This window comes from Vigna unguiculata, chromosome 7 (genome assembly GCF_004118075.2).
Source record: "Vigna unguiculata cultivar IT97K-499-35 chromosome 7, ASM411807v1, whole genome shotgun sequence".
NCBI classification, from domain to species: Eukaryota; Viridiplantae; Streptophyta; class Magnoliopsida; order Fabales; family Fabaceae; genus Vigna; species Vigna unguiculata.
The window spans coordinates 21,405,514-21,429,917 of record NC_040285.1 but is presented as its reverse complement, the minus strand read 5'-3'; the positions used below and the strand labels follow the sequence as shown (position 1 = coordinate 21,429,917).

At 32.2% G+C, this 24,404-nt stretch overlaps 4 protein-coding genes and 2 non-coding genes across 7 annotated transcripts; 2 read left to right on the top strand and 4 right to left on the bottom strand.

The window, feature by feature from the left end:
- Positions 1-251: 251 nt before the first annotated feature.
- Positions 252-1,183, bottom strand: LOC114191806 (classical arabinogalactan protein 26). The gene has a single exon (XM_028081209.1). The coding sequence runs from the start codon at positions 1,071-1,073 to the stop codon at positions 657-659; it is 417 nt and encodes a 138-aa protein (XP_027937010.1). The 5' UTR covers positions 1,074-1,183; the 3' UTR covers positions 252-656.
- A 2,129-nt stretch (positions 1,184-3,312) lies between these two features.
- On the top strand, positions 3,313-3,393 carry TRNAL-AAG. The gene has a single exon. It is a non-coding gene; the product is annotated as a tRNA-Leu (tRNA).
- Positions 3,394-3,951: 558 nt separating this feature from the next.
- Positions 3,952-14,728, bottom strand: LOC114192563 (protease Do-like 2, chloroplastic). Its single transcript, XM_028082317.1, has 20 exons — positions 14,282-14,728; positions 13,454-13,504; positions 12,922-12,995; positions 12,782-12,845; positions 12,171-12,215; positions 11,476-11,583; positions 10,850-10,927; positions 10,672-10,738; positions 10,462-10,520; positions 9,709-9,808; positions 8,917-8,996; positions 6,909-6,965; positions 6,057-6,160; positions 5,565-5,652; positions 5,383-5,468; positions 5,248-5,272; positions 5,086-5,157; positions 4,822-4,872; positions 4,673-4,733; positions 3,952-4,581 (listed from the first exon to the last, which is right to left on the bottom strand). The coding sequence occupies exons 1-20, from the start codon at positions 14,579-14,581 to the stop codon at positions 4,337-4,339; spliced, it is 1,815 nt and encodes a 604-aa protein (XP_027938118.1). The 5' UTR covers positions 14,582-14,728; the 3' UTR covers positions 3,952-4,336.
- An 842-nt stretch (positions 14,729-15,570) lies between these two features.
- On the bottom strand, positions 15,571-15,642 carry TRNAP-AGG. Its single transcript has one exon. It is a non-coding gene; the product is annotated as a tRNA-Pro (tRNA).
- Positions 15,643-17,719: 2,077 nt separating this feature from the next.
- LOC114189804 (U1 small nuclear ribonucleoprotein C-like) lies at positions 17,720-20,585 on the bottom strand. Of its 2 annotated transcripts, XR_003605735.1 has the most exons (8): positions 20,447-20,585; positions 20,301-20,342; positions 20,172-20,214; positions 19,464-19,505; positions 19,106-19,376; positions 18,373-18,639; positions 18,107-18,218; positions 17,720-17,920 (listed from the first exon to the last, which is right to left on the bottom strand). XR_003605735.1 is itself a non-coding variant. In XM_028078502.1 (7 exons), the coding sequence occupies exons 2-6, from the start codon at positions 20,306-20,308 to the stop codon at positions 18,386-18,388; spliced, it is 618 nt and encodes a 205-aa protein (XP_027934303.1). In that variant the 5' UTR covers positions 20,309-20,342; positions 20,447-20,585; the 3' UTR covers positions 17,755-18,218; positions 18,373-18,385. The 2 variants fall into 2 exon arrangements, 1 of the variants encoding a protein (XP_027934303.1); XM_028078502.1 differs by having other exon boundaries at positions 17,755-18,218.
- Positions 20,491-24,244, top strand: LOC114191286. The gene is made up of 3 exons (XM_028080458.1): positions 20,491-20,551; positions 23,766-23,944; positions 24,029-24,244. The coding sequence occupies exons 1-3, from the start codon at positions 20,491-20,493 to the stop codon at positions 24,242-24,244; spliced, it is 456 nt and encodes a 151-aa protein (XP_027936259.1).
- The last annotated feature ends 160 nt before the right edge of the window (positions 24,245-24,404 follow it).

Below are 24,404 nucleotides of genomic sequence, written 5' to 3'. Positions count from 1 at the left end.
CACTTTTTTGTTAGTTACCTATATTGTAATGTGCCCAACTCTCCTTTTCATGCCAAAAATGTTTTCTCCTATATAATAATGCTAAGTGCCCACGATGCAGAGTCACTAAAAGGTTCTTTTTCACAACAACAAAGTGATTTGTGGTCCTAATTCCTAGGAGAAAAAATATCTTTGATTCATTGATTGCTGAGGCCAGTGGTAATATGTATAAGTAGGAGAATAGGAGGATGTCCTCCTGCGTGTCCGAATTCTACATCCAGTATAAACTATATAAGCAGAAGTAAAAAGAAACCAAGAATTACTACAATAATATATACTAAAAAATGAAAATAATGTAATAAATACTAAAAATTAAAGAGTAAAAGATCAAACACCACAAGTTTCCTATCACATTACATCTCCTGAGTAAATTCTGAACTGATATAACGATGAAAACCATTTCCTCTGAACTGTCATTTCTACACTCAAATAACCCAAAATATCAGATAGAAACTTGAAAATGTTTACAAGTCTTAATGTTTTGAAACATCGTAAAACTGTAGCACTTCAGGGTACCCGCAATCAATGCCTTGCCGCACTTGATATACAGACTGAACAGTAAACGCTGACAAAACATGATTGCAGAACATATGCAGAAACTGCAACCTCTATTCACCTCATATGCCATGAAGCTGCATTATGCAAAATACCAGAATGGCAAGATGAAAAGCTGAAGAAAAAGGGAGAGATACACCGTGGGAAGATGGGGCCAAAGCTGGCATAGACTCTGAAGGTGGAAAAGCCAAAACTGAGCCTGGATTGTTGGTGACATCAGGGTTGGGAGGGCTGGGGCTTGAAGGAATTGTGGGTATTGAGGAGTCTGAGGGAGAGAAAGCAGCATTTCCAGGGGTTGGAAACAAAGGCTCAATATCTGGTGACATAGCAGGAGAGAATTGCAGAGGGGCACCTGGTAGAGTTGTTGGTGCTGCTGAAATGGTGGAAACATGCATGTTTTGTCGAGAAGCCAAAGCCAATGAAGAATTGCATGCCATTAAGGCCATCAGCATTACCAAGAATGACCAAAAGGAAGCCATAAATGATGATGATGATGATGATGATGAAGCAAACACCCTTAATGAATGTGTCTCCAGAGAGAGAACTGTTTTGGAGAGTGGTGAAACTGAGGAGGTTCATCATTGAAGTACTTAACTTTAAAAGGGTCTACAAGAAGTGGTGGTGGGGCTCCAATTTTCAGTGGCAGTGGATCATTGGAACCTTTTCCATCTAACAGCTGCACATTGTTTGCTACAAGACAAAACTGATTAGTGAATTACCTTGTGGAGCACATGAACATTAGGTGTCACTCGCATAAAAGTAAACACAAAAAAATAAGAACAAAACATAAAGGAATAGTCACAACTTAGAACTTAGCAACCGAATTACTAGGAATATGTGAGATTTAGTTTTCTCAAATATTTTTTTAGTCTGAATTTTCCTTCCTTTTATGTTTGTCCCCACTTATTTTCTAGAGACATATCAGGGGGTCACCAGTGTGCACCACCACTGAGTCCATGTGACATGTCCTACTCTGAAAATACAAATAAAGAACACTTAAAAGGAGTTTATGGGAAAAGAAAAATAAGAAGTGCAGAAATTCTTAGGCATGAAGTAAAGTTCCTTTGCTTGATTCTAACTTCCTGCTAATCTTCAAAATCGAATCATGCAAGCCGGTTTATGTTCGAGTAGATGCAGATAAAGGGTGCTTTATTTACACACAACCAATCATTAGAAATGCAGAATTTAACTCAACTTATAATATTAGTTAATCGTTTGCTTCTTGTTATGGCAAAATACAATAAGATCTAAGTTTTTATTTTCACATCAAACTTAGGATATTTATATTCTATATTTTGATTACAATTAGATAATATGATACTTTGTTGTATGTAACAATTTACTTGAATAGGAAAATAAGTATTACTCGAAGTTTAATATTATGTAATAATTTAGAAGTAAAGAGCGTTCTTCTGAAATATTCTCTCATTTTGAGTTTTCTCATAACACTAAATAACTTATTATTGTATATTCTTAAAGAGACTTTATAAACTTAGTCAAGAGAAACGTTGTATATTATACATTAAATCACATTAAGAAATTAATATATAGCTTAAAGAAACTTTATGTACTCTTCTAAACTAGAATTGAAATATATATATATTTGCGATCTTAAGATTAATGAAACCATTTACTATGGCTAATGATAACTTATTGTAAATCATGTTTCGATGAATTGATATAAAACTAAGTGTTTATTATCCTTTAAATTATTTGAGTAATCCCTTTTAGATGATTATCTTAAAAAATGTGTAAACTTTTTTTGAATAACATCAAAATTGATCCCTTCAACGTCTAGTTGAATTAGCTAGTAAAAATTTTCAAAAATACTTTTAAGTTCTATTACTTTTAAAGCTAATATTTTTTTTCACTTCTTACTGTTACTCTTGGAAGTCTTGTAAATATTATTTTAGTGAGAAAGACTTTTTTTATATTAATCTGATAAAAGACCATGCTTAGTATCAATGTAACACTGACATTATTTACTCATTTTTTACATTATATGGTTGTTGTATGGTTGGTACAAAACAATTCAGTTTAATTTATGATTAATCATTAGTCAAGAATTTGATCGACCACTTTTTGTAGTTTTTTTTTTCTCAATTGTACATAAATTTTTATTTATTCATCTACAAAATTCTAAAATTTTAGTTTAAAATCTGAACTAGTTTTTTTTTGAAATTGAGAGAGAGACTGTTTGACATTATTTATTTTACCATCATATCATTTCAACTGATTTCACCCATCATCCAAAAGAAAATGGCATTTGGGGTCCTCAATATGTCAGGTGTCAGACAAACTTTATAGCAGAAAGGAGGAGGGAAAAAATTTCAACGCAGTCCCACATCGAAAAAATAATTATGAATGAGTATTGTACAATCATAGTAACAAATATGCCAATAGAAATGGTATAGCACTAGTATGAGAATGTGAAGTTACTGCTCTTTCTTCTTCCATTCATGCCTTCTTTTTCCTTCTTTTAGTTTGGTGGTTTCTTTTGTAGTGGGTCACTTTGGTTTGGACTATTTTTTCCTTGTGAACTTATTTTGTCATTGAAGGACATCACATATGAAACAAATATTTGTTTTTCATTGTCTGCTAGTAACTTAATGGTAGGGACAACAAATTGTGGAGAAGGTGCACTCACACCTCATTTCACCAACTGCCACTATCGTATGTTTTAAATATTATTGAATACTAATACCTGAATATCATTAAGTTGAGATGGCCGAGTTGGTCTAAGGCGCCAGATTAAGGTTCTGGTCCGAAAGGGCGTGGGTTCAAATCCCACTCTCAACAATATTGTAGTATTTTTTTCAATTTCCGATTTTTAATGATTATGAAATACTCTACTGTCTCAACTATATCTCTTTATATTTTTATTGTCCAAAGTAATATAAGATGCATTGATCTACATGTTATAGCTTCCAAAATGTTTCTTTGACCTTTTTCTTTTGCTCGAGTTTATGTATTTCTTTGTAAATTTATAAACAGAATAACAAAATGAGTGTGACTTCTTTTTCCTGTTGTCCAAACAAGAATCTTTTAGCTTTTTCTTTTCCTGCTGTGCTAGTCCTTTCAGATTTGGTTGGGTTTGAATTTATTTTAGTTTTTGTTGTCAATTTGTTTTTCTTAGTAATGTCATTTAACTTTTAGATAATTAAGTGCAAATATCTATGTATATCTAATACAAATTGAAGTTCTGATGGACTGTAATCAATTCAAATGAATCAATCTGCAAAATTTAAAAAAGACAAGCGGCTCATTCAAATTGAGCATTACACTTGATCTCAGAAAGAGATTCACTCAGACTGAGCACTGATAATTTCATAAATATGACATTGATATAATTTTAACTTCAATCAGAACAAATGTAAAATCAATGTATTGAAAAATGTTACATTGATTACATCAAAGAGGTGTTCGAGTCACTCCTATGTGCACTATTGCCTTAAAAATATAGAATGTGTGAGAAAAATTTAGACGTCAAACCCGAAGTGATCATTCAGGTTCATCAATTCAAGAAGAGTGACACAAGAAATAATTATGAACTCTCTTTCTTACAGTCCTACTCTAACAGGTCGCTTCTGATATGCCCCAGTGTAGCATAACAGCATTCATGTGTTCAACATTAAGGTTGTCTCATACTGTTGCAGCACTTTCTGCAACCCAAAATTGAGATTGCTTGCTTCAAATAACGACGCCATGTGAAATTTCACAGATATCTTCAGGTGCAAGTTTCTTATGCCCAGAGTAGTCCATCAGAGCCAATTTCAAAATTTGAAACTGGGCTATCACCAAATTCCTGGTTTGCTGGTTGATCACCTTCTGCTGTATCCACATAAGGTTTAGAAAGATCAGAAGATCTTCCAGATGGGATTCCATAATCACTCAGTATGGAGGATGAAGCACCAACAACAGCTTCTCTGTCTAAAACAGCTACATAGCTATCTTCAAATTCAAAACGTAGATACCTGTCCTCGCATGCTGAGCAAGACAGAAGTAATAGAACAACCCTGAGACATATTTTTAAAACAAATGAATGCACAACAAATAGATAAAGAATGTAAGAACCTACAATCAACGAGATGTGCAAGGTGATGAATGTTTTTGATTCGAGTTCCGTTGAATTTTACAACCTGAAAAAAAAAATCATTTTAGAGAAACATGCATATGCATAATGTATTGGGTATGTGAAAATCAATCTCACATATGGAAATGACTTGCCTGTTGATTGCCCATGTCTTCATAACCTATGTTGACTTCGTTTGCCAAGACCTGTCAAACATAAAGCAAAGCAAACTTATAGCACACAATACAAAGCAACTAAATATTCGATTAGAAAATGGTAAATGCTATGACATTGTTGAATAAATTAATAAAATAGATCAAAGCATGTATAAAAGTAAATGCCATATGTGATATAAGAATTCATGAATACAACCAAGCTATACATATGCATGGTTTTTTAGAAGTAATCCAGCACCCCACCTGAGAAAGAATTACAATTTGCTCCCCTTTAAACCTTGCTAAAGAATAACGTGCCCTTGCCAATAATTTTAGCTGACAGAAAATAAAATAAAACCGAGTCACAAACTAATTGGATTTCAACTTTTTTGCTTTAAGATTAATCCATACAAATCCAGAAGTTACCCCTATAGAGTCTTCACATTCTTCCCTGCCAAGATATCATAATGAATAAATTAAATACTAACTCACGACACCCAGCTAAAAAATAGGAAAGAAAAAAACACTGTAAAATCTGCAAATATAATAAATACAACATACTCAATCAATGGCTCTGAGAGGGGTGTGAACACTAAACCAGCAATTATTAGATAGGAAGGTTGACCTTCATCAATGTGATAGGGAACCTTGAAGACAGGAAAACAAAGTTGCAAAATAAATAGCATAAGATCAACAATATCATGAAAAAGATTGATGCCAAAATTCAATGATATGTCACATACCAAATGAACTCGTGAGTTTAAAACAATTTTAGTTTTCATAAATGTCCCTGCTCTGATGATACCAAGCTCTGCAGTATCACCTGAAAATCTGTATAACACCATTACTATAGGCTTCAATTTTAAGAACATCAACAGCCAAGAAAAGCAAATGCCAAATGCTCTGAAACATGTCTCATCATATTATCAAATGAAACCTTTCAGAAGCTTTCCAATAAACCACCTACGAGTATATCCATCTAGCATGAATTAAATGATCTTTGCACAAAATTGTGAAGTGTTGTATCCTCAATAACCGCAAAATTTAATGTAGGAAAGCATAGAAAAGCTGGGGAATGGTTAGCAACATATACAAGGGGTTGTTAAATTTAAGAGAATATTTTCTTTTATAACTTTTAAATACAAAAATGTCACCAATATTTTTACTTTATTTTCTTTTTTCAAAAGTTTGCGTATGATAATACAGAGATTATGGGAATGAATGAAAGCCCCTACTTTTGACTAATGAGGAAGTGGAAGGCTATTCGCTCATTTGTTCTGAATGGGACTGTTCCTTCACTACCAACAGGAACATCATCAAAGCTGATAATCACATCACCCTGTAATGGGAAGTTCGTTCAGAAAGGTTAATGCATTGATCAGTGAGAATTCACATTAACACCCAAGCGTGCATCTTCTACACTTTACTTTAAAATGTTAATGACAAAAAATAACAAACTTTTTTACCTGAGACGACAATGATGATTTTTAAAAAAGGATAACAAAGAAGACATGCACACATCAACACAGATTAGACACCTCACGGGTAATAACTTTCAATTTTTGAACGCAACGGATTTCTGTGACAATGGACCATTTTGTTGAAACTTAAAGTAAGTGGTTTTGAAGTAAGTAATGTTTAAAATAATCACTTACTTAAGAAGCAAAAAAATTTTCTTACTAAATAAGTAGATTGGATAAACATATAAAAAAAGCAAAAATCTGTTTATTTTATTAAATAAACATGTTTTCTTAAAAAATAAGCACAAACAAACTCACTCAATATCTAGACCCCCAAGCTAGCCCATCCTTTATTCCAATAAACAAATAGCATTTCTTAAATTTGTCTGACCCCTTAACTCACTAGACCGTAAAGAAGGGTGATAGAATATTTTAGAGGAATGATTCAAGGTTTTAGTTGCCTGTCCCTCATGGTTTCTGTTTATGTAAAATTCAAATGAACTAAGCATTTTAAGCATTCTTCTAGACCGTAGAGAAGCTTAATAGAATATTTTAGAGCAATGATTCAAGGTTTTAGTTGGTTGCCCTTCGAGGAAAATGTCCTGCAAATTAAAATATCCACATTACCTCCTTTAATACGTTAATTGCATCAGAAGTAGGCTCAACTCTACGAACCAATACACCCTGCAAATGACAATGTGAAATATCCAAATTTAGTGCTATGAAATTATTGTTGAAAAAGTGAGGGTGAAGGAAAGAATAGAAAAAGAACACTCAACAAAATTTTGTTGATAATGCAATCTATTTGTATTAATAAGTAGATCAAGTCCTAGTATGGTACCAGCCCGAGCTCACCAATACACTAAACAATGATATGAATCAATAATAAACTTGGAAACCCCTCCTAAGATATCATCTAACATACTCCAAAATATTCTAATTTAGACAATAAAGATATTATGGGATTTTTTTTTAATATATTCTAACATTATCATTCAAGTTAAAGCATACTAATCTTTTATATTATTTACAAATGAACAATTTAGAAAGAAAATAAGACAACTTAAAATGGGATTCCACAACAAAGTGTGGAAAGGAAACTGAAGGATGCCAGAACAAAGTAGAGATGAGCATTGTAAGACAGACAACCTAGCAAGACGGGTAGAATGATCATCATCTTGAAAATCTGGTTTGAATATTGCATGACCAAGGAAGAGACTTCTCAAGAAAAGCTGCTCAGAAGAAAGTTTCTCTTATGGCAATAACTAAAACTTCTCCAAGCTAGTCAAGCAGTAGCAGAATTGAGGAACTCAGAAATGGAAATTGAAATTAATGGTTGTCAACACTAGACAGAAATAGAAAATACCATGACCATTATTCATGATTGGAAGAGAAATTACCAATGTGATATGATATGATTAATGGTGAGAGGAGAATATCGCAGCATCTGTGGTTAAAAATTGCCTCTTTATTTCATATACCATATACCAGGCGAGTATTGGAAACCAATAGGAATACCGAAATGAAAAATGAAAGAGAGCAAAGATGAAGACTTCAATCAAGTAAATGGGAAAGGGCATCCAGGAGAGAAGATCACTGTAAAAAGAAAAGTAGTGAAACAATTGCACGTAGATGGAAGAAGATAAGAGTTTTGCATGGTGTAATTGGTGTGTGCCAATGAGAAAAAAAAAATCACAGAGATAAAACATTGCCAAAGTGGAATTCTATATTTTAGTGACAAAATCAAGTGACGGAAGATGGTACTGCCATAATGCTGTGTTGAAATTATAGGGTTTAGGTATGGGTGGAGAAACAAGAGAAAGAATATTTGAAAATAATAAAATATTATTGATATGGTGTGAAAGATATGACACAACACTGATTTACTGATTCGTTTACATTGAGATACTTAAATCAAGAAAGTAGCACAACTCCAAGCACACAAATACAAAAAGACTACTAACTAATAATAATGAAAAGTGGAAAATGTTCCTAAGAGGTTATCTGAGATACTTAAGTGTTCTTAAATGATATTGTGAGCTGTTTTCAACTCTAACAAATACAAACATGATATAAAAAAATCAGACACATCATAAGAACAAAAGTTATGTCTGTTAACCAAACTTAACCACACTAAAAGCCTTGGAACAAAAATTATTGCAAGGTGCATTTTTTTCATGACAAAATGACAAAAGTAGTTGTACCACATCACCAGAACATTCGATAAAAACAAGGTCCTACCAAGTGATACTGAATCATATTAAAAATCTTTTGGTAACACCAGAATATCACAAGTATGTTCATCAAGCAACTAACATTGCAAGTGTTCATCTAAATACTCTCTTTTTCTCCCCCACCCTCCTGTCTTAACTAACTCTTTTTGATTTTAAGTCCTCATAAATGATCCACCTCATACAAGCAAACCCACATGTGCAATCACACTGTAATCTTTAAGAGTTATGAGCATAACACTAATTAAATAATTCATACTGCTATATGCATATACTGCTTAAAAAGTTGGAATAATAACAGACGTGAATTAAAGATAAGAAGGTTCCAAAAGAACACGTGGCTAATGGATATTGGCATCTTCAAACAGCACCATTAAAACAAATCATCTCCATGCATATCATACCTCATTGGACTGTACTTTCAACCATGCACGTAGTGCAGGGTTCTCTAGCTTCTGTATAAGTACCCCAAGGCAAGGGAAACCTGGGAGTAAAAGTACATTTTCAGACTACCAATATAGTTTCCGTATTAAGCTTGATCAGGAGGCATCATTTATGATAGAATATAACATGCTTTGTGAAATACAATAGTAACCTTTTTTCTTTTTCTGGAATCTGGACTCGTTGGAATTATAAGTGTGTGTGTGTGTGTGTGTATCTTTTGCAGAAGTGTAATTTCAGTAGCTTATAAATTTTAACAGCAAGACATTTTCTGAGAGATGGTCGAACAAAATGATATTCACATCACACAACCCTGAATTTCCCGTAACCATATGACACAATGTCTGAAGCATAGCGATAGAGATACACCTTGGAAAGAGTATGTGAGAAGCGATAAGATGCAAACAAGGCTCAGTTGGAGTGAATTATGGTGTTTGTGCAGTAATAGTTTCCTTAGGCAGTTATTAAGGTAGCCACGAATCTGTTTTTCTATTTCTGTCTTTATGCAGTTGTTGAGACCGCTATAAAATGGGGACTGTTACTGCATGATGCATTATGCGTATGGGGCTAGGATATGGTTATTGATGATAGGGTAGTTTTACTAATTGCTGGATGTACCCATAGGTTGTCTATCCCTTACAATAAAAAATCAAATCGTTTCCAGTAATAAATGCACAGTTCAGCGTGCTTACTCAAATAACAGAGTGCCATGCCAAATCTATCAAATATAACCATATTCTAGAAGAGTTTCTTACCAGTATACCTGCCATTCTTTTCATAGTCGGTCAAAAAATGAGATACAACAGTTGTAGGAATCACATATCCAATATTCTCAGCCTCTTCAGATCTGAAGACCTAAAGGTAATGTCCCATAAGAAAATGCTCCAGATTAAAAAAAATTACAATATTAAAGAGTTTCTGTTGTGTTAATCACACATGTAAATCATTTACTTATAATTTTATTCAAAGTATAATTTGGGGAAATCTAATAATGGTTAATAGTGGAGAATATCCCTAGTTATCAGTAGTATATATTTTCCTAATAACTAAGATCAAATTTATCTGTTACAAATATAATGAAATTTTTATCAATTAGCATAAGATACACATATCATGGTATGTCAAGAAAGAACCAACTTTCCTAGAAGCTGTAGTTGAGAAGGTTTGTTAATGATTTTATATTTCACAGGCCCCCTCATGCTAGAGGCTTTAGGCTATACTAAAGTTCAATTTATAATCTAGACAATGAGGCAAAGAATGTTCACCTGACCACACTCCCAAAAGCATAAGTTGTTCAGGAATACTCATGAATAATTTCATATCTAACAACATCTAACGTAATACTATTTCTTAATTAACATAACTAAAGTAGTCATTCTCTCTAACAGGATTATCTTAATGTCCAAGTTCACAAATGTTTAATAATTGTCTTACAAAGAGAATCTTTCATGGCAAAGTATCCAAGCCAAGTAATGAGACATCGACTACTTGCATGCCAAACAATCTACCTGAAATGCTACTCCAATGCACTCCCCTTGGTCATTGAATGCTGGACCTCCACTATTACCTAAAATTTAACAATTTTGAGCACTGTCTATCATAAAAATATTTCAATGGTGGGTTATAGATATACTGTATAATAGGAAAAGATAGAGTGGAAAGAGTTTTTGCTAGAGAGGAGGAAAAACTAAAATTTAACCACTTTCAGACATACTGACCAGGATTTATTGCTGCATCAATTTGAATGCCCAGCAAATCAGACGATCCATGAGCATATGATGTGACCTAGTTAAAATTTATTTTCAAACAACTGAGCACTAAGACCATAAACCAAAAAAAAATTATTGATTTGACACAGATGAAATGGTGCTTTACATCCAATTTAATATATCAAACCTCTATACGAGATACAACTCCCTTTGTCACTGAAATTGTGTCTCCTCCTAGGGGATATCCCACAACAGTTACAGAATCCTTCAAATCAGAAAAAAAGCAAATATAAATTTCAGTATGAACCATTTGAACAGAAATATTTAAGAAAATTTATAAAACTATATAAAATTGGCCAGTTAATTTTTTTTTTTTTCATTTTTAACACACAGACACGTATCAAACCCCACATCATTTGGGTAATTGGTGTAGATCACTAGGAAAATAAATCACTTACTATTTTGTAAATAGAATTGGTGGGGAGGGTGTACAAAAGGAGGAAGTGTGAAATGTTACTCTTCCCAGCACCAGTTAATCTTGTTGAACAGGTGTGTAATAATTTATTTATGATAACAAATATTGGCCTCATGATATCAATCAGAATAGTTCCCAATACTTCATAGCAAGAAAGAAAATAGAACTATCATCGTGTACCTTGACACTGAGAAAATACCATTTCAACCTAGTTCTCTAAATCCATCATCTAACAATCCCCAAACCAATTTATATATAATTCATTAACAAATCACTTAACACCTTTCTTTAGGGTAGATTACAAGTCAAGAAATACCAAGACAAAGAAAACTTTACACCTGAAGATGTGGCAAACGTCCAAATGTGAGAGGCTCCACATCTCTCCAAAACTCATCATTTTCTACCGAAAGCAAAGCTATATCACAATCAACACCTCTAGCCAAAACCTGTACATTCCATCAATTAGTAAAGTAAATATATGAACAAGTGCTTGAAATATATGAAATAAAGGCCATATATTATAGTCTAAATTTAACTTACAAATACATGCATTTTCAGTATTATCAATAAATTATGCTTATCATGAATACATTTTGTGAATCAGGAAAGCATTTTACGTGATAAGCTTAAACTGTTGAAAAGAATCCTTTGCAAGTTACCTGAATTAACCCACAAATTTATAAAAAATTGCACCACCATTCCAAGTTGCAATTGGGTGCAATATACTTTCCTAAGTTCACAAATGACTATAAAATTTTACCCATGTAAAGGTGACTTGTACTCTACAGTGTACAATTGAAATTTTTAGCAAGGTATAACTTAGAAAGTAAACCCAAAAATAACACCTTTTTTCTGCACTTAAAGTATTTTACAAACTAATTTGCTAGTACTTTCTGTATTATGGGGTCTTAGTTCAATGATAAATGAGATAATATTACGGAGCCAGATAATTCAAGAAAATTGTTATAGACACCTAAAGTTTGAACAGATAATAGAATACAGAGAAAAAACTAAAGCCTCACACCAGACACACCTTAGCCACATATTTTGAATCATCCCCTCTTTTCTTTACTTTGACCTGCAATCATCCCAAAAGAGAAAAAATTATAACCACCGAATCTTCTTAAATTGCTTTACACAAAAGACCTTACAAATGATCAGATAAAGCAGAAACATATCAATCTAAAGTTTTAGTATCATTGGCCATATTATTAATAGCACAGATATACAAATTTGTAATATGTAACACAAGTTATCTATCAAAGGCAAATTCTATCAATTACCTCTTCTATTTTTTTTCTCTTCAATCCAATTATCAGGAAATTGACTAATTGAAGGTGAGCATTAGCATAAACACTAAGGTAGTTGCTTAGTAACATGGCGGTCACTAGTTCAAATCTTGGAAATAACCTCTCACAGCCTGCCAGGTAAGGTTACGCACTAGGTGGAAACTCATGCATTGGGTTGCCCTCTTTTATATCTGAAAATTTCTTCTAGCTATCCACTTTTGGTTGGCTAGTTTATAAGGTCCATTTAGCACAAAATTATAAATTATAATAACTCATACTAAACCCATTAATTAATTTATATTACAAATTACAAAAATCAACATTGTACTGAATATAGGATAATTAAGAAAATTACCTGGGTATCATGTTCCACACAATGTGCATTCGTTAAAAGTTTCCTGTCTCCAATCATAAATGCACTGCACAAAACGTGGCCTGTAAGATTAATAAATAAGGACTCTAACAATTCTACAGTCAAGGCTTTCAAAAACTTACCTTCCAGTGCTAGTGTATTGTCTCTGTTTTTGCCAAGGAAGTGAATAATCCGGGGCAGTGTGGGTGCAGTAAACCTAAAGATGTTACAGGAACAAGATATATTATCAAAGAAAATCCATACATGAGCAATGCAAATATAAAGCATAGCACAAAAATATTATAAGAAATTAACAAGGATGATTGCTTGTTGCTAAAAAGAATAGATACTGTTTTAAGGCACTTTGAAGGGACAAACTATGGCCAGTGTAGAAAAAATACTATGTTAACACTAGGTAAGGAATCAGATCATATTATGATAATGAATAAGAATTCAGAAACTTGACATCATTAGATAACTCAGAAATCTGAGAAAGTTCCACACCAAGGAGGCGAACTAGCCAAAACACATGCAAGCAAACAGCGGCATGAAGTAAACAACATTTGTTTTCGAACTTTGAAATTTGAGGTGCAACTCTTCCCCCTCACATCCAAAGGTTTGAGACAAAAAAAAAAATTAAAATTCTTAACCAGGAATATAAAATTTAAGTTTCACCTTCACAACAGCATTAAGGAAAGCCGAGTCTTGTAAATCACTTGGTTCAACCTGAAATTATATAATTAACTGAAATTAGGCTACCCACATAAAGAGAAGCAATCAGTTTGGCATTCTGTACCCACAATGGGAAATTACTCTTCAATGGCGGCCTAAACCCCAAACTTAAATTTAAAAAGACTGCATATTCAGGAGGGATTCTTGATATGGAAATCAACATTCCAGCAAACCTTTTACCAAATTGATCAACCTACATATATTTTAACCAAAACAGTCATACAGATTCTGACTAACACCAGGGAAGTTTCCCTCCCATTCCGAGGTGAAGAAGCATGCCACCAGAAACCGGAATCAAATCCAAAACCTGTTTTTCAATGGTGTTAAGGGCCTACCAGTGAAGCCAACTCTCACACCCTGACACGTATTTTCAATTCAATTATCATATATGCCGCACCACAAGTGAAAAAACACTGCTTCATGTTTCGACTTTCCACACACAAAATAGTGATTAAATTTCCACGCAATGTCTGATGCACCCCAACCCAAACTTAACTTCCTCGACACAACAAGTTACACTACAGTATGTAGGAAGGGGAGGGAAGGATAATTCTTCCATCCAAAGCACAAACACACCCTTCCTAAAACGCAAAACCCAAGTTCTTAACTTGTCACTACAACCACATAATTCACTGCATAGCCGCCACAATAGCACCTCGAAATATGAAGACAGACACAAGTCACCTATTTCAGCATTTTACAGGCTGCTCCGAACACAAACCATGTGAATTCAATGCTAAAAAGTAAAAAAGGTAGGATTGTGTTATACACCTGCTGATCCTTGGAATCAAACATCTCTTTATTTTTCCTAAGAATGCCAAAAGCTTTAGAAGAAGTTGGCTGGGGTTCCACCACATTCCCTCTTGAAGGCCTTTCATCTTTAGAGTGCTGTTTCTTGTGGCCTGCACCTTCCTTTTGGCGATTGGATTTGGAGGAAGAGGAGGAGAGTCGGTGCGAGTGATTGCAGCGAATAGAGGCAATGATGGGTCTTTGTCCGAATGAGCAGCGGAATTTAACAGTGGAGAAGAGCACAGAGGATAAGGAAGTGCAACTTGATAGTGCAACTGCCATTTTCACAACACAGTGAGTGAAAAAGAAAGAGAGATTGTAAATTGAGTTTGTCCGAGTTCAGTGTTGGCGCAGCAGCAGCATTTCTACTTGTTCGTGTTTTTGTTCCTTTTCCTTATCCTCTATCCTATGTTCAAACATCTTAATTTTATGTTTCACCGGCTTTTTTAGTTTCACTGTTTTGTAGATACGTCTTCATATGAAAACCTAGCCATTTTTTTCATTGAGTTTATATTGTTATTATGATTATTATTATTATTATTTAATCATTAGGATCTGCATTCTGTTTTTTATACATAGTAATCTCAAACTCGTATTAATAAGCTAAGAAAAGTTCATTGATTTTTACAAGAGTAATGCTTACAACAATTTTCAAATATCTTATTTTGAACACTCTTTACTATTGTATGAAATTATTAGAATTGTAAATTTTGGTGAATATCATCTTAGTTTTAACGAGACTTTCTTCTTATTTTACAATGAATGGTAAAATGTGTTAGAAAGTGATTATTAACAAAAGTTTTTTAATAAATTTTAATTTATAACAGGGTTAATAAATGTGGCTAGTAGTAGAACTTATTAAACTAAGCTGTTAACCTTTTAGTCATTGTCAAAAGATATATCGATAGTAAGTTTTTCTAAGGTTAATCATTTTAAGTGCGTAATTTTTTAACTTAAGTATCATTATAAAAGAAAATATTATATGAGCAATTAATGCAAAACAAATTTATAGTATCATTTAACAATAATTCATTTTGTTTGATAAATGTATTTACTTTTGCCATAATTATCCTAAATTGGGCATTAATAATATTTTTTCTATTGATTAATAATATAAAATTTATTTTAACAGTAAAAGTACTTAAACTCTTACTCCAAACAAAATCTAAAATGAAAATAGGATAGTTTGAATTGCAGGTAATGTGTAAAGAAAAACAGAAAATCTATTAAATATATAATTTTAATCATCGAAGGCAAGGATAAATAAAAAAGGGGCATTCCGAGAATTGAACTCGGGACCTCTCGCACCCTAAGCGAGAATCATACCACTAGACCAAATGCCCGCTTACGTTTTATTATATTATGAATTAAAAATAACACAGAAGGTAATTTTGCATTATTCTTTTAAATTTTCATACATTTTGTATATTCTAATCTGCCTTTTAAACACGACAATAGAGCATCTTCAAAAAAATATTGAGACAACATCTAACTATTTTTATTTTTTATTTTATACACTTGTTTTGAAACACAGCTTTAAAACTAGGTTTTAAAAAATATTGAGAAAACCTTTCTAAACCATCAGAAAAGAATCCCACCAAACTATAGTACAAAATTTCGTAGTCATTAGTGCAAAATTAGGTGAGATATTTCCATATTACACGATCTACAATCTTTTCCTATGAAAAAACTAATTATTGAATTGTGTAATTTAAAACTGTTTATTGTTCATGTAAGCAAATTATTTTTGAATTACACAATTTAGAAATAAAAAAAAAAGTTTTCAAATTGGAGAATTCAAAAGCAAATATGACTTTTCAATTATGTAATTTCAAAATTATTTTCGAAAGCAAGGTAAATGTTTTCATATTTATAAAAAGGCAGAAGAAAAAGATGGAACGTGCACAAAGAAATCCCCGATTAAGCGCCATATCCAAACGTTGGGTGAACTCTAATGTCTGCGAGAAGAAACCTCTCTTTGGGCAGGATTTTTGTATAAACTGCATATGCCTCGTCCGAAAATTATTTAACGATACTACACACTACTAGAATAGTAAACCAAGAAAACAAAACAATTTTATTTTTATTGTCTCATTCATTGCTGCTATGTTAATTTGAAATTAATGAAGTGGGAACTTTTGCTTTAATTGCCCATGTCGCAAAATATTTTAAAATCTCATTCACCATAGTCCCCTTTACTGAAGTGAACAATTTACTCCTTAGACCAAAGTGGAAATTTCGTCTTCAGCAATCACTTCAGTACTGGTTTTCCAGTTGAGAACCGTTAACACCAAAAAAATGGTATTCGAGATCATGCATGCTATATTTATATATACATGCTTGTCAGAAGTAAATATGACAAGCATCAGTTCATATATCACACATGGATGGAATATAAATTGATTGAAATCTATATAAGTATTTTTTTTTTCTTCGAGGCTAATGAAAAGCTAGAACCAAAACATGCAAATGAAAATTGGTATAATTATTTCCTGAAACCCAAGATAATATTTATACATACAGGGACACCAAGTGAAATATCTCTTCACAACAATTAATTTTAAAAAATAATTCAAGAAATGAATCCCCCATATGTGAATACTGATTGACTTGCCAAATAAATAGTTGGTACGACACAAACAATTATGAACCTATATCAGATGCGTCAAGGTGGACAAAGGAACTTCAAACTGATGTTTGCTTTGAGGGTAATTTGATAAAAATGTGCTAAAAAAGTACCAACACAATTAGCAAGGGAAAATGTTATTCCCTAATAATTTAATCACTGAATGAAGACATAATGAATGTAAAAAGTTATAACAGTAGAAAAAATGCATAATCTGAGACCATGAAATAAAAGAACGACCATTTCTAAAATTTCAGAGGGGATGGATCAAGCAAGACACCGTTAATTAAACGTTTTATAGGGAGAATATTGCAGCTCAACTTTAAGTCCACACTCATTTAATCTAGCGTTAAAATGTGCTTACCATACGCATACAAAGTTACCGTTAATTAAACGTTTGCTTTTACAAACGATATAGTTTTAATAGAATAATTAGGTAAAATGGTTAGATTCAACTTTTAGCTTTAGAAACTAAGGGTTTTCACTAAGCTGGAAGAAGACAGTATATACATTGTAATTTTAACGAGACATATAACTTGAAAGTAAAAATAAGAAATGTCACACCAGTGGTTTCTAAATTAAAATGATTGTGATCAGGATTACTAAATGATGGTGAGATGACTTAAAATGGGAAAAAAAGTCATTAGTTATTTGTGATCAAAAAATAAAACTGCCAAGAAAGTTTTATCACACTGTTATATATTTTGGCTTTTTCAAATAAAATAAAATAAAAGTGAGGAAAATAGATTGCATGGCTTTTTCAATCTTTGAAAAGGAGAAGGAAGACCAAGAAGAACATCAAAAGAAGTTGCTAAGAAGGATCTCGTGGTGAGTAATATCTATGAAGATTTAATCTTAACAGAGGAAAATAGCATCTGATCTATGTAACTGACCTTACATTGTGAAATAAGACTTTTGTTGTTGATCAACAGGTAAAGCTTTTAGGAAATTCAGAGCCAATAACACAATACGAAATAATGAATTTTTCTCCAAACCTACAATACAAGTACATTTATCACTAATGAAATTCAGTTTAGAAATAAACTAATTGCAGAATAGAAGCTATCATCAACAGGCCACATTGGAAAGTTATGGCGATCGGCACTTAACATAAATCTTCCATTAAAAACGTAACTTATAAGATTTTTTTCTGCATTCAAGCTGATGGACATGCTACATACCAATGATTACTCTACATATGACCACAAATGGCAAGTCCTCGTTTGATGAACGGCAGGTAGGGAGAGCACAAATAGTTAAGATTCCAATAGATATAGCATTCTACAGAGAGAACTGCATAGCACAAATAAATGAAACAGGAAAGAATGTTAATTAGTTGAAATTCAGTGGATGCGTGATTCCAGCAACTACAATGCTTTCTACCCGAGTTACAGTTGAACAAGTATTGTATTTCATAAAATTCAATAATTAATATTAAATAATATACCAGTTTAACCAGGTCAGTGATTGCCCTCAGGTGCTTGAGCACTGGCATTGTAATTATCATAACCTCCAGGTGCTGGTGGATTAGCTTGGTACACTGCTGACGATACCATAGAGGGAGCACCATTGGAAGCTGGGGGCGCAGTGCTACCAGGAACAGTTGGAGGGGGAGCTAATGAAGGGGGTCTTGGTAGGGTATTAAGTTGACCTGACACCTGGGGAGCAGCAGGTGGGGGTAACATTGGAGGCATGGTAGGTGCAGAAGCATATCCTATACATTCCAATTGAAAACCACTTACGTCAGATATTGGGTAATAAAAGAACAAGTTTATAATGCTTGAACTTGGCTATCAAGTTTTTCAGAACTTTCAGCATTAGATAGAACTACAGCTTAGAGAAGAAACAGATAAAAGCATAGAGGTTTTCTTGTCGAAAACTTATTTTAGTTATTTAACAAAATAATTATTTTTAATACAGAAAATCCAAAGAAAGAAGCACCATATAAAAGAAAATTTAAATAACAAGGTCGTTGCAACAACAGAAACCAAAATTAATTTGTGGTTAATCCTTGGCATGTGATAAGTAGTCACTGTCAAGATAATAATTGAAAGAACCACATGTCTGCAAGTAAAATGCAAAGACATAAATATGACAGCCAGAGCCGGATTGAATGTTTCAATAAGGGGAGATGGAAGCTTTATGAACTTCACAAAAGCAATGTGCAAGATAAAATTCACCTGGTGCCCCAGGAAGTGGTCTAGGAAAGACAGGTGGTCTCATTCCTGGCATTAGTGGTTGGCTTCCAGGTACTTGTGCATTTCCAGGAATAGGCAGTCTTGGTGGTGGCAACACAGGAGGAAGGTTTGGCCTCTGAACCATCAGATGATTATAAGCTACACCAACCTGCTGAAATGCTGCAGCTTGCCCAAGATGTTCTTTGATCCTCTGATCAATTAAACTCTGTGTTTGTTGTTCTTCAAATTGCTGGTAGTAGGTTCTCACATTTGCCTGAAGATATGATCAGATGCTAAACGCCATAAATATGGTGTACAATGTAGTACATTTGATTCCAAGAAGTTAGAAATTTCACGGTACCTTGTGTTTGTAACCTGCATTGTGCTGCTTTCTAACAGATGGCTGCATAAGACAAACAATGAGGCTAAAAAACCTTCATGAAACACTAATGGTTAAAGTACACCTTTACTTCCTCTACCATAATTAATGTGCAATTTGGCCCCCCAATAACATCAAAGTTAATCCCCCAGTTTTTTTAATTTGCCACAACAAAATCCTTTCCTTCGCTTAAAACATTAAAATCATCATTTTCAAAATAAAATATCAACAAATTCACCTATTAAACCCTCTTACATTCAAAAATCACCAATAAAAACATTATATATCACCCAAAATCAGAGAATCACAAATCCTCACACTTCTTAAAATCATGGCACATCTAACATGATCCTTCAAATTTCCACTTCAGTTTGTTTTGCATCCCAAATTACACTCCAACCCCAATTAATTGAGTAAAAAAATGAGAATTTAGGGGGATTCATGTGCAAAACCTAAACCATAACAAAGAGGTCACTACACCTGAGAATCCCACATGACGCAGGAAACAATACACATTCATCTTGCAATTGCATCTTCTTATTGCCAGGTAGAAAATCGTTCTAGCAGGCGATGACAATGACAGAAACAATAAACTATTTTCAAATGCAGTTTAGGTACAACTAAATGCAAGAAATTCACTAGACTAAACAGACTCGAAGTAAAGAGGAATTGATGAGGAAAACAACTTACAGAATCGTGGGTCAAATAGGTGTCGCAGTAGTCACAGTAATACCTGCAATGCAAAATTGATCAAGAAAAAATGAATACCTCGGATTCATGAAAACTGAAATATAAAAGAATCCACAATTTTATATGTACCGAGGCATGACTGTGTCAATGGCAATGAGTCCCGCCAAAACCCTAGAAGTGGAGCAAATTATCAAAATCGTGAAAGGAGAAAAAACTTAAAACCCTACAAAAAATATAAAAGAATAATAATAAGAGGAATGAACGACGTTAGTAACCTGAGCTTGATGTTCCGGATGGAAAGGGTGAAAAAATCGAAACAATGGGCTATTCAAACAGAGACTATGTGCAGAAAGCGCGGAAGTTTCTGGATTCCATCAGAGGTATGGATTTATAGTCTGATATGATATTGAAATATTGCTGAGTAAATACCAATTTAATTCCTATTCCTATAAACGTTTCTAAATAATTTTAGATTTTTGAATAATTTTATTTAAATGGATTTTTAACTTTTTTACTGAGTCTTTTTTCAGTGAGATTTTTTTGTAAAATTTTACATTAGTAATTAAATACTATGTGAGACATCCTATATGTGAGACAAGATGATGCCTTTTAAATACATATAAATGAACTTGTAAATAATTCATCACTTAATGTTCACGTCTTTCTTATATAAAGTACACTCAAAAAATTGAAATCAATCATTTTGTAAAACTATAATGCACACAATACTTAGTTAATAAATCAATAATATATATATATATATATATATCAATAAACATTATAAAACCAGAAAGTGAAATTGAAATTTAATTTATCAAATAAAATACACTACTTAGACGTTATAACCTCTAATTATCAAAATTATTTCAAAAACTTAAATAACGACCTTTGTATTTTATGTTATTAAATTATTTTTTTGTCTTTAATATTTATAAAAAAATAAATCAATTTTAAGAGAAATAATTATATATCTCATAAAATTAATACCTATTTTTTAGATAAATAATTATGTATTTATCATTGTTCATTACAAATTATTTAATATGGGGATTTTGTTGAATGAATGTTAATTGAGATACATTTGTATTATTTAGAGGTTGTAATTGGTTTGGGATTGTTTTTGACTTTTATAATTGAGTTTCGTTGTTCTAGTATGTTGGTTAGTAACAAAACTGCAGATTTTGAGTTTCTGCATCGTGTAGACTCACGGCTTGCCCAGCAAGTGTCAAAATCAATTTTGATTGAGAGTTTTCCTCATTAGGCAAGCAATTCTCGTTGGGCTAGCAATCCTCTCACCGGACGAGTGAGTTTTCCAACTCTGAGTCATCTAGGAAAATTTTGAATTTTCATTTCGTTAATTGTCGGATCGAACTGAAACTTTTACAGCATGTCTTAAACATATGATTATTTGTTTTGACCGTTGTGATCTTTGTTTGAAAGTCTATAGTGATAGCAATTTTTCTTGTAAGGTTGTAGTAGATTAGGTTGTTGACAACTTTGACCTTTGTCATTTGTTTAGTGCATACATTTTTCTATAGGTATCCAATTGGGTTTTTTCTTTTTGCATTAAGTTCTTAATTCAATTATCTTTAATTTGAATGTAAGAAAATAATTTGTAGAGTTTTGTACAAGTTGTAGTTTTATTTTTAAAATCCTCAACTAATTTGCATAATGTTATTAAGTTATTGTGTAATATACTTGGTGATTACATGAATGTGTGGGGATGGTATGAAATTTTTGAATATAATGATGTATGAAACTGTAATGATGATGACTTTGTCAATGGATATGTGTGTTGCATATTGATGATATAACATGATACTTATTTACCTGTGAATTGAGAATGATGAATGGATTTTCAAGGGAAAATCCTTTTGAAGGTGTGCATTGACGTAGGGACTCATGCATTGAAGTTATTTTGACACTCTACTAAGCGTTCATACTCATATATAGGAAAATTAATTAGGAGTAATTAGGAGTTGAGAGTAGTAAGAGGTCATGGTCAGAAGAACACTTTAGAGTTTTAGGGGGTTTGTATAGGATTAACCTTGTAGGTGGAAATTATCCATTGGAAGTGCTAAAACTTCCAAGTAATTCTACATTAATGTTGGTTATCCGGATAATTGAGTCTAATAGGTCTTTTAAGATGTGGTTTGTGGCTTTAATGGTGTAATTACATAGTTTCCTAATATGATTTGATTCATGATTTATGACACTTCTTTTATATTAGCTTACTCTCTCTTGTCCTTTTGTCTTGTGTTCGCTATTCTTCTTTTGTGATGATCACCTTTAATAATGAGAGCAGATGGAAAAACAGTTAATGAGATATCCAGGAGGAAGATGTTGATGCAGTTGTATAATTCTTAGATTAAAACTTCTTAGTTATGTATGGTTTATATATATATATATATATATATATATATATATATATATATATATATATATATATAATAAGTTGGTAGCATCTATTATCAACTCTTAATTATTTTAGTTTGTAGACGTGGAAAACCTTATATATTATCATGGAAATCTTGAGATGACCGTAAAAATGTCATTGTATATCTTGTTCTAATTGTTTATGGATTATGATTTTTGTGAAATTTTATTTAATAATATTACAATATTAAATGAGATGTTAAAAAAAACTTTAATTATATTTATATTTAATAAAATATATTATAATTTTGCATAATAAATATATTTCAATCATACGTTAAAAATAAAATTGTATAATAAATATATAACAACTTTCATAAAAAAAATATACAGTTAACTAAAATAGTGAATATTTTAGTTTTTAATCATATTAATATTTTTATACATTACTAATTATTGAATTCAATTTAAAAATTAATATTGAATAAAGCAATGACACCCTAATAAAGGATTGTCCGATTAAATTAACATTTATTTGTATCATAATATTCATTGATTTGAAAAGCTCGTTAAATCTATCAAATTCATGTATAAAAAGGTAAAGAATAAAAAATTTATATCGTAAATTTTACGTCGACCAGATAAAACTAAATTAGAATATAAAAATATATACAAATTTTATATTATAAATTAGTTTTTATGAAATCGAATTAAATTTTATGAAATCAAATTACACTTAAAATATACTTATTAATATATATCTCAGTGTATATATATATATATATATATATATATATATATATATATATATATATATATATATATATATATATATATATATATATATATAAACTAGATTATATATACTAGTTTTTTTAGGGTTAAAATATTTTTTTGGTCCCAATGTTCGCGGGGTGCTCAAATAGGTCATAATTTTGGTCAATTTGATTCAATTAGGTCCTAATTGGGTAACGGCGTTTAAATTGATAACTTTTCACTGTACAGTTAGCTTTTCCTTGCTACGTGTCGAAATACTAATCCTACGTGTCCGTGATTCTTTACAATGAGGTGGTTAATTAGTGGGTTAAACACATTACGTTTTTAATTAAATGCAAATAATGAAAATTAAAAAATAAAGTGTTAGGGTTTATAAAAAGTCGAAGAAGCCATCTCGTGTGTGACCTTGCTCATGCTTGGAACGTTGAAGCTTTGTTGCAGCTATGTCTCTGACCCAATCATCTTCTTCATACTGTAATAACTGTGTGCAGCGTAGTGTTCCCTCTTCTCGCACCCAAGCTTTAAGACCCATTTGTGATTGTGGGGAAGCTGCAGTTCTGAGGATAGCAAGAACTCCGAGAAATGTGGGTAGAAAGTTCTGGGGTTGTACTAACTACAAGGTAAGATTGATTTAATTGCTATTGTTCTGGGTATGTCTGATTTAATGAATCTTTTATGTATTTTCTGTTCATCAACAGCGCTAGAGTGAAGGTGGTGGTGTTTGCTGCAATTTTTTTAAATGGTGGTATGAAGACGTTGATGAAGAAAAAGAAGTTATTATTGTGAACCAAAACATGAAGATAGAAGATCTCGAGAATGTAGTTAGGGTTCTGAAGAAATGGTTTAATGTATTAGCAGTAGTGGTTAGTATTGTTGGGTTGATAAACGTTGTGATGTTGGCGTTGATGCTGAAAAATTGACAGAAAAGGGTTGTAATTGTGAAGGTAATGATGTATGAAGTTTCCAAAATTATGAATGAATAAGTTATTTATGTTCAATCAGGTCCTCAATTGTGTTAGTTTTGTTCAAATAGGTCCCTACTTTTGTAATTTATGTTCAAATAGGTCCCAAATTTTAAAA

What these genes read in the sequence shown, in the direction of transcription:
- LOC114191806 (XM_028081209.1), bottom strand. Translation starts at nt 1,073, where the DNA reads ATGGCTTCCTTTTGGTCATTCTTGGTAATGCTGATGGCCTTAATGGCA.
- LOC114192563 (XM_028082317.1), bottom strand. Translation starts at nt 14,581, where the DNA reads ATGGCAGTTGCACTATCAAGTTGCACTTCCTTATCCTCTGTGCTCTTC. An exon ending in TTGATTCCAAGGATCAGCAG is followed by an intron (nt 13,505 to 14,281) that starts GTGTATAACACA and finishes ATATAATTTCAG; the next exon opens with GTTGAACCAAGTGATTTACA. An exon ending in AATGTGAAGACTCTATAGGG is followed by an intron (nt 5,158 to 5,247) that starts GTAACTTCTGGA and finishes ATTTTCTGTCAG; the next exon opens with CTAAAATTATTGGCAAGGGC.
- LOC114191286 (XM_028080458.1), top strand. Translation starts at nt 20,491, where the DNA reads ATGGGCTATTCAAACAGAGACTATGTGCAGAAAGCGCGGAAGTTTCTG. An exon ending in GTTTCTGGATTCCATCAGAG is followed by an intron (nt 20,552 to 23,765) that starts GTATGGATTTAT and finishes GCTTTGTTGCAG; the next exon opens with CTATGTCTCTGACCCAATCA. An exon ending in GGGGTTGTACTAACTACAAG is followed by an intron (nt 23,945 to 24,028) that starts GTAAGATTGATT and finishes CAACAGCGCTAG; the next exon opens with AGTGAAGGTGGTGGTGTTTG.
- LOC114189804 (XM_028078502.1), bottom strand. An exon ending in CCTATTTGACCCACGATTCT is followed by an intron (nt 19,506 to 20,171) that starts GTAAGTTGTTTT and finishes TGTCTTATGCAG; the next exon opens with CCATCTGTTAGAAAGCAGCA. An exon ending in ATGCAGGTTACAAACACAAG is followed by an intron (nt 19,377 to 19,463) that starts GTACCGTGAAAT and finishes TCATATCTTCAG; the next exon opens with GCAAATGTGAGAACCTACTA.